This window comes from Typha latifolia, chromosome 1 (assembly GCF_019914945.1).
Source record: "Typha latifolia isolate L0001 chromosome 1, TyphaL0001v2, whole genome shotgun sequence".
In the NCBI taxonomy this organism is placed as follows: domain Eukaryota; kingdom Viridiplantae; phylum Streptophyta; class Magnoliopsida; order Poales; family Typhaceae; genus Typha; species Typha latifolia.
In genome coordinates, this window is record NC_133086.1 from 19,259,254 (window position 1) to 19,277,817 (window position 18,564).

Below are 18,564 nucleotides of genomic sequence, written 5' to 3' on the forward strand. Positions count from 1 at the left end.
CGTGGACTCACCAAAAGTTCATGTAATTAATTTGGAGAAGTGTGAAGGGACCCACTCAACGTGTGACTACTAACTAGGCATTTGGAGGGAGAAGGAAATAAAGCATCGTGCAGTTCACTAGTTCAGTGGATGGATTTATCACGAGTATTATACTCTTATAGACATAATATAGACATTAGAGTTGGTATTATTTTATATAAAATGTGAACTTATTATGCTCTATTTTTTGGAATAATTAATTTGATTATCTAATTTATATGTTAACAAAAAAAACTAGCCTTTTTACCTAGCAAACAGCCTACCAACTCATTTATCTATTCAAGAAATAAAATGAAAATGGTGGATAAGGTTGTGTTTTCTAGCTATTTCATTTTCCTGAACAAAATAATTCATCAATTCACCCTGTTCCCACTCTATCTTACAAAAACACAAACATACTCTATGCGAAAAGGCTAATCCTATCTAATAAATTTGTTAGCCAACCTTTCGAAAAAAAGATAAACCATACGTACTGAATTGCCCGCATAAATTTTTAAGTATAAACTAACCCTCAAATCCCTTATATGAAATTTGAAGCATGACTAGATCTACTCGCTTATATTTAAAATGAGTCAACACATATATAGTTTGAATTTAGTCTCTTTAAAGTAAAGAATTTTTATAAATCAATCTTATATTTTATCTATTTTATGATTCACAATTCATTTTTAATAATTTTATAATACGGCTCATTCTTTTCACTTGTAATTCTCATTTAGCATTCTAGATTAACTTAGACTTTATTAAAAAAAATATTAAATTCTAATATAAAAATTAATTTATAAATACTTAAATTATACGTATTATTTTCATCATATTTCTTTCTTCTAAAAAAAAATAAGAAAAAGAGAAAGTAGGGGAGGGGAAAGATAAAGAAATGTGGTGGTTGCGGCAGCAACGTGGAAGAGGTAGGTGGGGAAGGTGGTGGAATGATAGAAAATGGTGCGAACATTTTAATAATTTGATCGATCTTAGTTAATGAAAATAACTTCAAGTGTTAAATGAGAATTATATAGAAAAAAATTTAAATTATAAAATCTTCAAAAAACAGAGTGTGAATTAATAAATAGTTAAAATATAGCATGTGATTTATAAAAATTCGTTTAAAATAAAAATCAACTACAGTAAAAAAAATTTATATTTAATGAAAACAGTATATAGCACTGATAAATATAAGTACACGCCCCCTAAAAAAGAAAAAGAACAACTTTGTGTGTCTGCATATATTCCTCCATAATCCGTGGCCACCACGTGTCGGACTGGCGACGTCCGTCTGACCAAATCCATGACACAACCCGGTCAAGAAAGTAACAAACTCAGAAAAGGGTATCACATCTGCCCCCACGTCACATGACGCGGCGTCGCCACTGCTCTCATCTCTCGACAGCCATGCCTCCGCTACGAGCCATTCTCTCTCTCTCTCACCCCCGCCCCCACCCAACCCGAGATCTCCCCCAAGAACAACGGTCAATCCTCTCCGTGACCGGCCCATGTGACCCAACCCTCTCGGTTCCCAACATCCCACGCCGCCTGCCATCGATCGAACGCCAAATTCGAGCTCACAATCATAACAATTAAAGCTTACTCCTCTCACAGTCTCGCTCCGGTTCATTGCACCGAGGCCCAAACATTTCTGCAACGGGCCGGGACGCCTAGCTAGGAGAGGGGAACAGAGATCCCACCAATGATGGAGATTAACTGTAGGCAGAAAGGTGTGGTGGGGGATGAGAAATAAAGAGGCCGGCCAAAGGAAGAGATGGACTTGGATCTATTAGATGAGGTTCGCTAGGGGGGGGAATTTAGACCGGCAGTTTATACCTTCTTCTTTATTTCATCTGTCCTTTGGACTGGGAGGGAGGTATAGGATTGGAACACAATCCGGAAAAGGAGATCTTACTTTTATATTGTTCGCAGTTGTAAGATTTTACTAGTGGTTGAAAGATCAGGTGCTGCCTGCTAGCTAGGACAGATGTCCGGTTGTAACTAATGCTCGTAATTAAGTTACCAGTTATTTTAAAACCTAAGGCCTGTAAATAGCACCCAAACATCACTTTTTCTTTTATATACGTGAGGTGTAAGTTGTTAAAGAACGACAGTTATAAGCTTTCGTATTCTTATACTATTTCTATTGTTTTCTTTTTTATTTTGTTTCAGAAAAATATTATTATTGCCCAGTGCTGGTCAGTCTATTTGGAAATGGTTAGAAAGGGTAAATTAACAAGATAGCGTGGTCCTTCGTTGAAGGGATGTCTAGATTGGTATCTGCACATTAATAATTTGGAGAAGATTTTGTGGACCACCATGTTCTTCGTCACATGGTTACTGGATCCATTGATGAGCACATGATTGTCTGAATACATAGCAGAGTAAGGATATGCTAATTTATTTATCTTCTTCTTTTATTTTGTAAAGAAAGAACCTTCATTTATGTATGTTGGTATCTGATTGTAAGCTATACAAATTTATGGTATTCTCATCTAACGCGTTGACATGTGTAGTTTTTTTTCAAAATTAATCATGAGCTAATAAATTATAAGTTAGACAAAGAAATTAGTTATTTTCTACTAATACGTTGGACGACTGTATATTTTTTCTAATTTACAACAAGTTCAAATCATGTGTATATAGGTCTCAAGATAAAATATCTGCTATATATCAACCTAAATGCCTATCTTTATTGTGAGTTGATAAGATTCAACTATTGAGCTACAATGATAGCTCGGTTGATCCAAAATTTATAACTTTGTAAATCACATATTGATCCATGGTACATATAATGCGGTGAAACTAGTACTACATTACTATTATAGTTTGAAAGGTCAAGAAAAATTCATACGTACCCAAGAACCTAAGCATTGAAATGTTTATCAATCAAGATGTATTTTGCTTGGAAAAACTTAATTAATAAAGATATATGTATAAACATAATGTAAATATACAAAGTATATATTTATGTACGATGATCTAAACAACATTTCTATAAAGAGTAAAAATTAAACTTTAGATCCATCAACTTTGTCAGACCCAAACTGGGACACACAAATCAAATGAATCTCCATAGGATGTTCAACTCAAGCATAAGGAAGAGAAAAAAATTTCTCACTATATGTGGTAGTTCTTCACGACATCTATTCCAAGCTACTCCTACGAAACAGCCTCTATTCCAAGAACAACCAAAAGTATCCCAAACGGACCTACACACGTTAGAAGCCACGTGTCCTAGCCCAACAGTTATAACTGTAACAACCTCCTTGTAAATATATAGGTATGTGACATAACTAAGACACTCATCACTATAGATCCGTACGTAAGCATTGGAATCATATATAGTGCATGCATGGTCCCAATACACTGAAGAGACCCGATGCATTGCCTCTCGAAAAGAGAACCCGTCGCTGTAACAACTTTACGTGAAATCCCCATGCAGACATAGTATTTCACACACCTTTTTTTATTTTTATTATTGCTATTGACTAATAACAACCCTGCGAGCATTTATGTGGACGAAGACTAGACTGCTCATGGGCACGAGGTAGTCCCTTTCATAGAAAAAGTTAGACTAAACTAGATGAGAGACTGAGATAGCGAAGGATGAATTATTCTCCAAACACAAGATATCCACTAACAACAAGATTTACATCTAATTACAACTGACAGGAAACTGGAGAGATGACGGATCGATCGTATCAACTCAAACCATGCATTATTCTTAATTACAATATATCTCAACTCAACATATGGTTAGAATTGAAAAAAACCCTGATCTGGATCCTGATATGGCTTCATGTAGCACGAGTAATTATTCACATCGGAAGAGAACACAACAGGAGATGGTTGCAATCCGACAAGCCCCACAGATTGATTCGCTGCAGCCCGTTCAAGTGACTGCACTTGGGTCTTCAAGAACTTGACGTAATGGATAGCTTCATCCAACATCGATGCTGTGTCCATCTTGGTTCCGCCGGGGACCAGCCGCTGCAATATCCGCATCCGTTCGCTTATCCGCTCGCGTCTCAGCCTCGCCGCCACGCTCTGGGGCTCCTTCGATATCCTCACGTTCCGCCGTTTGGGTGGCTTCACCGACTCTGGATCGATATCGACCGGTTGCATCGCGGCGATTCGGAATATCATCTCCCTCATCGCCGCCGTCGATGTCGGCTGATGACTAAGGGCGGGGTTGGCAAACATGGGAGCCCTTGTTTGGTCTTGGATGACTAAAGGAGAATGAGCACTACCTAACAGTGGTGATGTTGGAGTAGGAGAACCGTAGAACTCCGGAAACAGTGGTTGGTCAGGAAATGCAGTTAGCTCCTCATTTTGTAACATCATATCCATCAACTCCATCTGGGTTCCTGGGGAGCTATTGAAGAAGTCCACGTCCATTCTTTCCAGCTGAGAGAGTGAGGGGTAGAAATTAAAGAAAGGATACAAGCTGCAGGTTTGAAATTTAATATATCTATTTATCTCTCTCTCTCTTCTATATATCCTTAGCTAGACGCTCGTCTTCCAGCATCCGGTAGGAGGGCTATTTATAAGAACTGGGTTGTACGATTATTGCAACGAATGTTCTTACCATCTTCCCGTCCTCATAAATGCTCTTTTCTTATAATGTGTTATGGCCAGGTTTGGTTTGTCTCAGCAAACATGCGGTAGAATTAGCATCACAAGACTTAAATATTTACGTGAAACTATTAGATATTACCAGGACTATATTTTTATGATTTGAGCCATCTCGTGTCACATGATACGGTCAGAACTCATAGGAGTGAGACCCTGGGTCAACGCAAGCCTTTAAATGTCACGGCCCCGCCGACTAGGGGAATCCAACGCGGAAATCGTCGTACGTGTCAGTGTTTGAGAGGAGAAGGACAAACGTGGGACGCCTCAGCTGTTCCCTCTCCGGACCCGATAGAGCAATCTCCTGTTCTCCTCTTTATCTTTGCTGGGCAAGATGAAGTATGTAACTGGACCGACTTCGTAGGGCCCAGAATTAGGTGTGACTTCTAATTGGAGCTCAATTATTTAACTGATACATTACTTGGGCTAACTATTTTAAGTTGGACCACATCTAGCTCTGAAGTTGGGCATTTAAATCTATGAACGATTTATTATTATGTTGCAAGATTTGATCAACTTGATTCCGATCCATTCAATTGCTTTCATTGCATAGAGGAGTCAACCTTCTCTTCTTCGTTGAGAAGTGATGAATCAATTGATCCTAACTAGAAGAGAGTTTTGTTGCAAAGACCACCTAATCAAATTAGTCGCTCGGCCAGAGTATGACATTAATCCAAGCATAACTATAGTAACAAACGTAGTCATAACTTGATATACAGTTGATTCCAATGCATCCAGTCCATTCGGAAACTAGAGAGAATAGAAAATTAAAGACAAAAAGAAATGTTTTCACTAAAAAACCGGAAGGGTCTTCGCCTCTTCGAATTAGTCTCGGAGATGGCATTGCTGGAGTTTCGACTTTCTAGGGTTTCGGATTACGTCCAAAATAGCGGTCATACAACCACCACTTCGGTGGGAGAGTCGGAACCAACCAACGGTTTTATTCTCTAAAGAATTCGGAGCTCAAAGATGCGATTGGCCAACAAAAGTGTATGGTGCTGTCGAAACTCAAGAGTACGGCGATGAGACTGCGGCGAGTAACGCGATCCCGTAGGTTTAAATTCTTATCCTTATAAGTTGTTCTTATCGTTAACGGAATTAAGTGATTGCAGATTTATGCATTTCCTACTAAATTTATTTGCCGTCACATAGATCTAATGCGTTGATATTTAGATATGTATTGTGTTTTCGAATTGTTTTCACCTATAAGTTTGCGAAGCAATGTAGTGCAGAAGTTAGAATTTTCGAGCGCTATTTGGATATCTGTAAGTGAAGTTGGTTTTCTGCATTGCAAATTTGAGAAGGCGAGGTGGCCGAAGGAAGTGACTTTGATGCATCTTGGGATGCAACGCCACCCAAAGGACTAAGAACAATCAAATACATAACTATGAAAGACTTGTTCTGTTATGCAAATCCATTGAGGGTTTCCACTTTAAGATTATCTGATTGTTTAGTGGACAAGATAGAGTAAAAAAGAGGGCAAATGAAATGCTAAAAAAGTAGCATTGCTGATGCATCTTGTTGGTAAATACTAGAAGATTTAAAAGGGGTGATCGGCTATGAGACTGTGTGAAATTTACAAAAATGGTTAAACACTTAAATTAAGTTGGTGATGAAGTAGTGCTTTAATGAACTTGTGAAATATTAATTTGTGAACAGTTTCACTAATGCCTCTGTACTCGACCGTGTTATTACCAAATACTTGAGTGGAACAACTAAAAGACAGAGTTATGCTTCATCCTAACCTGTACAATCCATGTTAATTAGCTGACAGTCTGACACCCTGTTGGACTATCTCTGCCGTCAAAGATTTACCCCTTGCAGAGCTTTTCCAGTAATGTAGGATTACAGATTAATCTCTGATTCGAGTATTTGTATTCCAGTAGGAGAACTGCCAAGGGAGAAAGAAATAAAGAAAAGAGGTTGATAGAAAAAAGATAGAGCCTTTATCAGGTAAAAAAGAGGAGAAACAAGGAGAAGATAGAAATGATTACGGAAAGAGGAATTATATTTCTCAAAACACAGTTTCTATAATTCCTGTTGCATCAAAGAGAAATTATATTAAGCTTAGATCATCATATAATAAAATCTAAAGACTTTCTGTAGTCCTGTGCCATCAAAGATTATCTCTTGCAGAGCTTTTCCAGTAATGAAGGAGTACAGGGTAATCTCTGATTCGAGTTTTTAATTTTTTATACTTCCAGTAGAACTGCCAAAGGAGAAAGAATGAAGAAAAGAGGTTGATAGAAGAAGATAGGCCTTTATCGGGTTAAAGAAGAAGAGAAACAAGGAAAAGGGAGAATTTAGTAGGGAAGAGAATTTAGATTTACCAAACCACAGTTTTTAAAACAAAAATCCAAGTGCAAAATTCCTTTCAAAACCAAAGAAGGAAAGCAAAGAGTTCTACATCATGCAATTTTGTAATACAATGTGATTTCATCTGTGCACCCAACTTTCAAGTTTTTGTTTGTCTGCATATGTTAGTTAGTTAATTTTCATGCACACATCTTTTATGGGCTCGTTGACAAAAGAATATTTTTTAAATAGTATCTGAAGAAGGTACAATCATTCGAACAGAGGCATCTGCTTTGTTACAGCTTTACTAAGGAATGAATCAGCTTCTTTCAAACCCATATTATGATTAGCACGCTGGAGCAAGAAGACAATTAAAATTCCCGTTGGTCGGGACAGTCCCCTCATATTCCCTCCCCTCCCTGATCCACAAGAGATTACTCGGGTTCTCCCAAAAAAAGTGTATCATGCAGAAGGAGGATACTCACTGATTGTGAGGGTGAATAACTAGTTTTGTTGTGAAGCAATACTATTGAGAATGGCAAGTGCACAATGTCACTTGAGAAAGAGGTTGAAGAAGCATTAAAATTTTTTACAGGTATAGTTATTCTTAGACATTTCTGCAGATTCAGCCTGATAATATCTGTTACCCACCGATACAGTTCATATTGTATAATGCATGTTATAGTTGAGATAAATGTAGTTGGTTACTTTGTTATAGAGATGCATTAGAGGATTCATGGTTTAAGCCTTTTCTCAAATATGACAAAAGTCCTATCTAGCTTCTGTAGCACATGTTCATATGATGACATTTCTACAGATTCAGATTAAAATTTTCATTTACCCACTAATACAGTTCATATTGTATCGTGCAAGTGATAGTTGGTTATAGAGATGCATTGAAAGATTCATGGTTTATGTCTTTTCTCAAATATGACGATAGTCCTATCTATCTTCTATAGACTTGTTTCTTCTTTTCTTACATGATTTTTGTGTTCGAGTAGGATTGGATATATAATTGCATCTGGTAGTTGAACAAGATGAACAGCACTAATGTGGGTGTCTATGGGGGAACCTAATACCCCCATTACAAGTGATGTTGCTTCCTGATAACAACTAAGTAGACTCTACTCTTCCTTGAGTTCCCATCCTTAACGAATGCTTCTCTAAGATGTTACAAATTATAAATGTAGATTTGAGCATGCATCAAACACTTAGACAGGCCCCATTCTGCCAACCATGACAAATTCTTGTTGCATCTATTCCCTACCTGTTAGAGCTTTGACATAATTGTGTTTTTTATCAATTTAATCTGTTAGCTAAGTGCTCATATCATCTGTCTTGATTTCTTTTTCCTATTATTGCTTGGCGGAGTTCACAGATATGGTACAGGAGCTGGCATTCAGATATCCTGGGGTACTTATTCTGTGCTTCCCTCTGACATGTCATTACTCATGTAGGATCTCCATAGTCTGCAGTACTTAATTTCAGTCTACTGTCCAAGTATCATATTTGTAGCTCTGAAAAGGTTTCACTGAGGCCAAATGTTATAATAATCTCTTCTCAGAGGTAATGAATAACATCAATCATTGATGAATTTTTGCTCTCTAAAATATGCTTCTTTTGTAAGAAAACCAAAATGAAAAATCTCAGTTACAATTTGATCTAATCCTCCTCAGTCCTCAATTATCAATCCAACAAGTCAATCTCACTGTTGATGAGTTTCGTAGCCACACATGTATCTGCAGTTTCTCCATCTCCTTCCATGAAACTACACACTGTTTGAAAGTTTTTTTTTTTTGCTCCTCACTTGTCCATCGTTCAGCACCAAGCTACTTAATTAGGCTCTTAAGAGTTATCTTAATTGTATAATTCTGCAACTCACTCAGTCATATATCCACTACTTCTCTCTCATATGTGAAAGGAAAAATTTATAAACCATTGAGAGAATTTTAGAAGTTAGGACATAGATGTTGGATTGCACATGCTGGTAATTATGGTAGGGATGATGAGGAGCACTGATGTCTGATTGCTTTTGATTGAACCATTGAATCCCTGGAATGGCAGGCTTCAGAGTGGGGTCTTCCGAGCTTCTTTTGATGGGTAGAATAAAAAGAAGAGAAGATGAAGGAGGTGAGGGGCATGTGGTAGGAACAGCCTTTGTTTCTTCTTGGCATTAGTGCACACAGTGCCTTTTAACTCTCCCTCTCTCTTTGTTTTCTTCTTGCATCTTGTGTCTGGTCTGGTATCAGCCAATATTCCCAGTTCCTGAACAGCTTAGTTTACTTTTTGAAGGTATCATGCATGATATAACTCTGTCTGCAGATTGGGTGCATCAGAAATTTTAGGGGAGGGTCGGAAACCCTCTTGTACCATATGGGTCCACATATGAAAGCCGCTTAAATTCAATATCTAAGTCCTCTGCTCTGATGTTCTAGTGAAAATCATTTAACATTTGACCATTCTTGCATTTACTTTACTCTTTTGGATGCATTTTGTTCAGTTGTTTACTTCTTTTACTTTATTTCTGCTAAGAATACTGCTCGTCTGAGCCATAAGTCTGTAAAGGTTCCATCTTAAAAAAATTCCGTGCCATTTCTTATGTTATTACGATGAATTCAAATGCTTCATTAACAGTGTTCTTCAAACAATTGCTCATTTGGCTTTATTAGTTGCTTTTTAATGTCAGTAAGAGGATTCTTTTTTTTTTTCTTAGATAAGATAATGTGCTTAATCATTGTTCTGTACTTGCAGGGATCTTGTAATTCATGGTCGACGATGGTATAGCACTAAGATCATGAAAAAAAGATTGTTAAATTATTATTAAGTTGAATTGATCAAATAGTTCATAGAACTAGAGTGATGACTTCTGTAAGGTTATAGTTGCTGTTGGAGCCTATGGAATAAAGGAGTATAGGATATAATAATTTTAGTGAACTGATAATTGATGATGACACACCTGTATTAATTCAACAACGCGCTTGTGGCCTTACCCACAAATTTCTGTGATATTGGAGTTGCATAGTTTTATCATCCTAATAAAGTAGATATAGAATAAGGTGGGTTACTAGTCACATTTATATCCTTTAATTTGCTGCAATCAACAGACACTTGTCAATAAATGGTTTTATTATCCCTAGATGCTAAGCAGTCCGCCTAAAGTTTGGAATTTTTAGGAGTTTTTTTTTACATAATTGCCACTGAAGAATTGTTGGATTCTTTTAGGCTGTGTACACTTGTGGAACAAGATTAGAATATGTATTACTTTTCTAATTTTTAATACCAAAAGAAGATAGCTAATATTAGGATAAACTATTTTAATATTCAATTCCATACTAGAATAAGAAGTAATAATTACATTTGAAATAACATAAAACTAATATTAAAGTATTATAGAATAATAAAATCTATTGTGAATTGGTGATGTTTTAAATCAAAATAACAAAAATACTCTTGAGTATATGTTAAAGTAGTAGCAGTAAAGAATATTTTCTAAAGTGGGAAATTTATATATAACACTTTCTCTTTTAGTTAAATTTGTATTTATATCCTACATTTTTACTATGTACAAATCAACTCTTATGATTTAGGGAATATTAGCTGAAAATACCATTAGTTAGATTTTAACTAATATCATGAGAATATTCAATTAATTAAAAATATCTCAAATGCCTAAAATGTCCTTAGGTTGACTCGAGATTGACTGAGTTGACCCGCGGGACGAGAACGCGACCATGACCCTCGCCCATGCCCTCGACAGGGGATCCGTAGTCCTCGAGGGTGTGATCACCGCGATCACCCTTGGGTGATGGGGAGAAGAGTGAAGTCCACCTGCAACCCCAGCCTTTTGGCCTACTCCAGTGGCGAGGAGGAAGTGGGCGTCGATAACGAGCTCTCTCCCGTTTGCTGTGGTGTTTGCGAGCACATCCCCGGGAAGTCGTGGTCGAACATGTCGGTTCCAACAGTGGTGATCCACGGCGCCGTGTTGGAGAGCATGGAGGCGGCTCGTATCATTGTGGAAGTAGTTGGTGGAGGTGCTGCCAAGGGAGAATAGTCCACGGAGCCCCTGATCCCGCGGCGTAGCCAAGGAGATCTCAGGCCAGATCCTCACATCTCGAATGTTGAATTCCTAACGAGAGAGGTAGGGATGATGAGGAGGGAGATGGGAATGAGGAGGTAGGAGGGAATGAGGAGGGAGGAGGGAGGAGGGAGGAGAGAATGAGGCGGGAGGAGGATTGGGTTTAGTTGGTTTGAGTGGGTTTGATTTGATGGTGGAGAAGGGTTGAGTTGGATTTAATTGGTTAGTGAGTTGGGTTGGGTTTAGTGAGTTTGTTGGTTTAAGTTGGGTTTAGTTAGTTTGGGTTGGGTTTAATTGATTAGGTTTAGTTAGGTTAGGTTGAGGGTATTTTTATAATTTTCTTAGTATAGTTAATTTAACCTAGAGATTTAGTTAAATTTAGCTAATAGATCTAACGACAGGGTGTTTTCTACACATATTTGCTAAATAATAAGGCTCGACTTGTAAATAGTAAAAATATAGGGTGTAAATGTAAATTTCGTTAAAAGGCACTCGGGTATATGAAGTAATACCTTGCATTTTGCTAATATGCCCTTATAGAGGACAGAGAGGGGAGAGGAAAGAGATAAAATTTGCATATGATTGGTAATTATGTGACGTTATCTCAAAAGGTAAAATAGTAATTTGCATACCCTTCAAATATCTCATATTTATTTGTAAACTCCTCTAGATTTGCATTTATACTCTTCAAAATCCTTAAAATAACTCTTAGAGTTAACTAACCGTTAAAATTTGAACGCTTTTTTTTATAAATTTTTTAGTTAAGGGGTGGATATCTATATAAACAATATATATTTTGAGGGGTATAAATGTAAAAATAAACATTAGAAAGATATAAGATATTTTTGTAGGGTATGCATACAAAATAATAATAATAATAATAATAATAATAATAATGGTTTTTTAAAATATCAGAATTTTTACTAAAATCGTTTTACTTTCAGAATTACTATTACTGTTAATTTCTAACATATTATTATTAAAGTTAACAAATATATATATAAATAACTAAAATAGTGTTTCATTTTAAATTTAAAACATAAAAGAAGATATTAATTTTTCGTTGTACTATAGTATTATATTTAATTTTGAATAGATTTAAACTATTTTAAATAATTTATACAAAGGCAAAATAATTTTTTAAAAGTGTAAATTATGTTTTAATCATGGTGAGTTAGATTTAACAAGTAGAATGGTATTTTTAAAAGACCACGGCTATTTGTATGGTAATTATGATATTTTGAAATTTTACTATGGTAATTATAAAGAGATCCCTTTTTTTTCCAAGATATATTTGGAACATGGCAGAAATTGTATGAAAAACACTGCAAAGAAAGATCGACAAATGTACACGCACATCCTTCTCTTCTCATGCAAAATTATATTTCATTTGTTCTTTCTCTCTCCCTTTTCTTTTTTCTTTCTTTTTTTTTGACTTATCAAATATTTGTCTCTAAAAAAATGGCAGCGAAGAAAGTGTGTCAACTGGGCAGAGGTGGAAAAAGCTCCTGGCTTAGTGGCTTATTTTGAGAGAGACTTCCATCCTAATCATTTTCTCAGCAATGTTTGGTCCTCTCCACTTGACCTTGGGAAGGCTGACTCAATGATGCCACTTGATAAAAGGACATCCTATTCTTCTTTTTCACATGACCAAGTCAATACTTGTATCACTTTTTTGTATTTGGTTTTTAGGAAAGCATTCGGCTTTAGCGACAGAGAAGAGAAGGAATCCATGAAAAAGACACAATTTCTCTCTCTCTCTCTCGCCTTTTGATGCCTCTCTCTCTCTCTCTCAACTTTTCATATCTCCCTATATGTTTATGTAGTTTAGATTATGCTCAACGTTATGGTTGAGAAAAAGAAAAGCTCACACTGTACCTTTTTCATAATGCATCATCTCAGAGACCGCTACGCTATGTCTTAAGCAATCAATATTAAAGTCATGCATCTTTTCCATTGGTATACATGTGTTGCCTTCTGTATACTTTCTATAATCAAATTTGTTCTCTTTTTGCGTGTTTCCTTAACGAAGATCTAGCACTTGATATCACCAAACGGATTCCTTTCTTCTGTTTGCATTCGTCGTATTTGTTGTCTGGGTTCAGATACTTAGCATTAGCAAGGTGGTATTTGCATAATAAGATCACCCTCTCAGGCTCTCTCACTGTTCTAGTTCATGTGCAGGGCTCATCACGTGATACTTTTAAACTATTGAGTCTCTGATCTCCTCTCCACTTGAGACGAACACATACCAATGAAGCACTGTTCGGGTCCGTGGGCATCTACAGATAAGGACACAATAGAAACAATAAAATTTCCTGGTGCTTTGCCTTCTCGATCTCAAACCCCCCAGCAAGCCGTAGAGAAAGGGACAGAAGAGAGTGGAAGAAGATGACAGGCAGGAGAACCTTTGCTATAGGAAAAAAAAAGATTACTTTGGTGGGATTCCGTCCACGCCCGTCTTTTTTCGAGCACTCCATATCCACCATTAAAATACACGTTCTAAGCAGCCTTTTTAGCATAGTCCAACCTTTGTCACTGGGTGATTCTTTCTATAGTTTGTCACCTAATGGATACAAAACCACACTGTTATTATCTCTTTTAGTATTTATTAGTTTATTAATCTAGAGATATCTTGATGCGAGTGAGCGGTGGTCATGACTCATGAGAGAGAGAGAGAGAGAGAGAGAGAGCAGAGAGCAGAGAGCAGAGAGAGAGAGAGAGGAAGGTGGGTTGTCTGTTCGAGAAATTAGAATAGAATCTTCCTCTCTCTCTCACACACACTAAGCTGCATTACTATAAATATATATATATATATATATAATAGATGAGAGTTGATGGGCAGAGGATCCACCTCAAGTTAAAACTTAACCCTTTGAGTTGGTGAGTCGGTACCACCATGCAACGAGATTAGATGAATTAGCTCTGCTACAAAACAAACAGGAAAGAACGGCAGGAAATGTCTATTTAAACTGTACGACAAGTTAGGCTTCATTTAGGTAATATGATTTGGTGTAGCTAATAGAAAGAGAAGGAATATTCCATTTATTTGATCAAACTAAACAAGAGTTGAGTGTTTTTTTTTTTAAATTTACTTTGCTCTTAAGCTAATATTTTCTAAGAAGTTACACCATTTTTTTATTGAGAAAGTGAAAACTCAAAAGAATTTGTTTTTTTTAAATCAGCTACTTATAAAACAAAAGGACAGTAAATCAATCCCTATGATTGTGAATGCCTTTGCAGTACTCGAGCACAAGATTCTCTACGGTAAAAGTAGAATCATGAGGAATAATTGTAAGAAGTTGGAAATTTAAAATGATAGCATATATATATATATATATATATATATATATATATATTAGCTTAGGTTATGTTAAACTTGCATTCAGTTCTATGGTTTGGATAAATTTCCGGCTCTTGAGTTGCCAGGTCCATCCACTTGCAGCCCTTTTTAAAACGGAAAACAATGGCAGTACGATCAAAAGGAAGATCTAAAATAGGTGTATGCTTAAAACTTGCAACCAGATACTATCGCATGATGTCAGCTTTTGCAGTACTACTGTTTATATACTTCAGAGAACGCGAAGCTGGATGGAAGATGCGACCCCGGATATATAGCGAACATGACCAAAAAAAAGGCCTGTAATAGGATAGCGATACATGACATAAAGTTTTCAGAGAGTATTTATTTTTACCAAATGAGAGTAACGCCTCATAAAAAGGTGTAGCAACGGAGTTGACAATGCATATGGTAGGCCTTTTGCTCCATCGATATCGGTACCATAAGAATAACTAAGTCAATATTAATGCATCTGAAATCTAATTTCCAAAGAAAAAAATGATCCTTTTAGACAAATATGTGTAGTTACTTGGTTCCATTTTACGAGAGTAAAATTGTAGACCCAGTTAACAGTGGAACTCAACTTTGAAGATTTAGATGGCATGGCATGCAGTACATGAGATCCAGTCTCGGCAGTAATTTCTTAATCAGAAATGCCCCCACAGTTCAGCAAGAGGACCATCGACATCATTAGCTTCAGAAGGAAAGGGAGAAGGAATGGGAAAGCAAGGGAAAGGAATAGCTGAGTGGGTTAATTGGGTGAGAGATGTATCGTGTGACATTCATTTCTTTCCGTAGCTGCTGTCCTATTTTGCAGGAAGCTCTGTGGGTTAGTTTTGTTTGTTACTTATTTCTCTGTGAATTTTCGTGCAACTTTTAATCACAATAATTTCACATTAACCTGAGTTACTGAGGCTGGTTCAGATGTGGAGCCAACTGGTGTGACTCCCAAAGCTAGGATGAGACGAAGGGGGTCCGCCGGTCCGACCATAACATCTCTTGGTCAGCCATTCATTACTTGAAAATTCTTTCAATTTTCTATGGACTCGGAGCAGTTTACGTCTGTTGTTGATCGTAACATGTATGAATACTAGTATGTAAGAAATTGCTATAATTTTCTTATTAATGATGCGAATTGATTTAGCATATTGATTTAAAGAAAAAATAATTTGAATCTCTTCAAATAATTTAATGTTTAAAATTTAATCTACTGATTTATTTAAGAGATCAATTTGGAACAGATAAGAAAAAAAAATTTCTACTTGAAAAGTTTAAAATTGAATGAGATTTGATTTGTAGTTTAAAAAAAAAAAAGTCTCATTGCACATTAGCAATTAATTTTACACTTTGCTTATCTGTTCGTATGAATAGGTTAGAAATTCATCAGTTCCTCGGACAAATTTGAAAGATAGATGTTAAACTCGAAGAAAAGAACACGTCCAATCTTTTGGAGTCAACTTTCTCGGCCTTCTCCAGGTTTTCCGAACATGTGAAGGAACCAACCAAAACTCTCTCAGACATTACACTACAGCAAAAGGGAAAAGAACGCTGCTCTCGAAATAGAAACTCATTTATGAAGCTCCCATACACAAACTCGTATAAAGCCTCGCATCCCACGGGGCAGACCTCTACCGTTGTCAGCCCCCATCCATGCCTTTGCTGATGCCTGTTTTAAGTGCGTGCGCGCTCTGACCGCGCCCAAGCGTCACACCCAGCCAAAACTACAAACCAAATCAAACACCCCCCCAAAAGAAATTTTTTTCTTTTTTATAAACTTTAACCCCAGTAGAACCGAGAGAGTCACGGGTCTACCTTGAAAGTTGAAGCCATCTTCTATTTCTCTTTCTTACCCCAATACCCAGACAGACATCCAGACACTTATTCCCTCCGTCTCCCTCCCTAAAACCCCAAAAACCAAGCCCTTCTTCCACTCTCTCCCCCCATCTCTCCCAAAGTCTCAATCTACTATAACCACTTCGGAAAAAGAAAGAAAGAAAGAAAGAGAGAAAGAGAGAATTTTCAAGATGGAGAGACATTGGGATATTGGAGTTAATGGCGGCAATGGAGTAGTCGAATCCCACAAGCCCGTGCCGGCTCCGTTCTTGACCAAGACGTACCAACTCGTAGACGACCCTTCCACCGACCACATCGTCTCGTGGGGGGACGACCGCGTGTCCACGTTCGTCGTCTGGCGTCCTCCAGAGTTCGCGCGCGACCTCCTCCCCAACTACTTCAAGCACAACAACTTCTCCTCCTTCGTCCGCCAGCTCAACACCTACGTCCGTATTTTGACCTTTTTACCCCGTCCATTCTCCCCCCTTCCGTCGTTTCTACCTTTTTCTCTTTTATGTCTTTGGAAGATCTAACGGGGACTCTTTTGCAAAATGCCGCAGGGTTTCCGGAAAGTGGTGCCGGAGAGGTGGGAGTTCGCGAACGAGTTCTTCCGGAAGGGCGAGAAGCATCTCCTTTGCGAGATCCATAGACGGAAGACCTCGTCTTCCTCGTCCTCGTCTCCGTCTCCGTCGTCTCCACCTCTCTTTCCTCTCTTCCACCATAACCACCACCACCACTTCGTCGACGACCACTATAACATCCCTATAACCACCTCTCCTCGTTTGCTCGTTCTGGGTCCCGGCCATAACGGTAACGGCGGCATCAACGGGGTTGGTGGCGGCGGAGCGCCGCCTGCCACGGCGGCGGCGCTGATGGAGGAGAACGAGAGATTGCGGCGGAGTAATGCCGCGTTGGTGTCGGAGCTCGGGCATATGAGGAAGCTTTATAACGACATCATCTACTTTGTTCAAAACCACGTGCGTCCCGTGGCGCCTAGCTCGGCTGCGTCGCAGCTCCTCTCTCTTGGGCTTGGAAGCTACCACTATAGGAAGAATAATGGGATCAACTCAGGGAGTACAACATCAAGTAGCTCGTTGACCATTGCAGAGGAGCCGTCGCCTCCACCATTTGATAACGTTACAAATGGAGAGAGCAGTACTAGTGGGCTTCCGAAGCTATTTGGGGTTTCTTTAGGTAGTCCTAGTGCCACTAACAAGAGGGCATTGCACCAAGATGAAGGCCCTTCGCCGTCAACGAAACCGAGATTGGTTTTGGAGAACGAGGGCTTGGGCTTCAACATCATCCCAACTTCTTCACCTAGTTGTTAAGTCTCTTTTTCCATTCAACTGCGGCTTCCTTGCGCTTATTATGTGCTCTTTATCTAAAACTATGCTGCTTTCCTCCTTTTGAGTTTTGTAGGGAACTACTACTGTAGCTTATGTACATAACTAATGCGTGCTTGTCTTGGAAGATCCCGTTCTCCTTTTTCCCATATCTAATTAATCTAGGAAGCTTTCTTTGAATAAGACCTCGTTCTTCTCTAGATTTCAAGTCAAGTCTGCAGAGTTATGAGATACGCAAGCAACTGTAAGAGAGAGAGAGAGCGCTCAGGTATCTGAGAGCAGTGTCATGATTTGAACGTAAAAGTATCTAATCACCAGTCTAATCAAATCCGGAAGCGTAAAAAACGGGCAAGAGATCAGGAATAGTGGTTTCTTCTTCTTCTTCTTCTTCTTCTTCTAAGTTCCAGTCTCCTTCTTCTCTCTCCTTCTTCTCTCTCTCTAACAGTGAATCCGTTCCCTCGGAACGTGATAGTTCTGAGAGATTCCCGTCCTAGTGCAGAAGCGAGCCTGAGCAAGTGGTGACCCACGACCCAGTTCCTCCTGGCCCACGTCCGACAGAAAAAAAAATAAAAAATAAAAACGAACAAAAAAAAAATAGAGGACGCGGTGGCCATTGAGAATAATCAACGGCTGTGATTCCAAGGCCGTTGCCATAAAGAGGATAAGAAGTTGCTTCCCTCTTGCTATATATTGTTGTGCTTCCGAGGTGTGCGTACTGTGTTGGCGATTATTCCCTCTTTTTTTGAAGGTTCCGAGTGCGGTCATCCCTAGTGAGCCTAAGCTTGCTTTGACCGGACTAGAAAGCTTCTTCTACAGGGAGGGAGGGGGCTTAACAGTACTAGCAGTACTAGTACTAGCGAGAGGTTGCTGCTGTCTTTTCCTACCCAAGTGAAATGCCTCGGCTTTTTATCTTATTTATCTTTTCACCCAGGAGTATTTGCAGATAACAACCCAGAATTAAGTGATTTTGCATTCGAATCGCTCCGTATCTTTTTTAATTTTTACTTAAACATTGTTTGGGC

General features: G+C 38.2%; 2 protein-coding genes and 1 long non-coding RNA gene across 5 annotated transcripts; 2 read left to right on the plus strand and 1 right to left on the minus strand.

Moving 5' to 3' along the window:
- Positions 1 to 3,636: 3,636 nt before the first annotated feature.
- Positions 3,637 to 4,526, minus strand: LOC140798876 (transcription factor HEC2-like). Its single transcript, XM_073152965.1, has one exon. The coding sequence runs from the start codon at positions 4,420 to 4,422 to the stop codon at positions 3,781 to 3,783; it is 642 nt and encodes a 213-aa protein (XP_073009066.1). The 5' UTR covers positions 4,423 to 4,526; the 3' UTR covers positions 3,637 to 3,780.
- An 863-nt stretch (positions 4,527 to 5,389) lies between these two features.
- LOC140797395 (uncharacterized) lies at positions 5,390 to 9,875 on the plus strand. 3 transcript variants are annotated; one of them, XR_012110640.1, is made up of 2 exons: positions 5,390 to 5,710; positions 7,204 to 9,875. It is a non-coding gene; the product is annotated as an uncharacterized lncRNA (long non-coding RNA). The 3 variants fall into 3 exon arrangements; XR_012110638.1 differs by having other exon boundaries at positions 5,390 to 5,706; XR_012110643.1 differs by having other exon boundaries at positions 5,390 to 5,706; positions 7,234 to 9,875.
- A 6,121-nt stretch (positions 9,876 to 15,996) lies between these two features.
- Positions 15,997 to 17,669, plus strand: LOC140780652 (heat stress transcription factor B-4c). The gene is made up of 2 exons (XM_073126345.1): positions 15,997 to 16,645; positions 16,760 to 17,669. Exons 1-2 carry the CDS (start codon positions 16,391 to 16,393, stop codon positions 17,525 to 17,527), a joined length of 1,023 nt encoding a protein of 340 aa, XP_072982446.1. The 5' UTR covers positions 15,997 to 16,390; the 3' UTR covers positions 17,528 to 17,669.
- Positions 17,670 to 18,564: the final 895 nt, after the last annotated feature.

Excerpts from the sequence above, each read along its gene's own strand:
- LOC140798876 (XM_073152965.1), bottom strand. The coding sequence starts at position 4,422 with ATGGACGTGGACTTCTTCAATAGCTCCCCAGGAACCCAGATGGAGTTG.
- LOC140780652 (XM_073126345.1), top strand. The coding sequence starts at position 16,391 with ATGGAGAGACATTGGGATATTGGAGTTAATGGCGGCAATGGAGTAGTC. Across the intron at positions 16,646-16,759 it reads TCCGCCAGCTCAACACCTAC|GGTTTCCGGAAAGTGGTGCC; the intron begins GTCCGTATTTTG and ends AAAATGCCGCAG.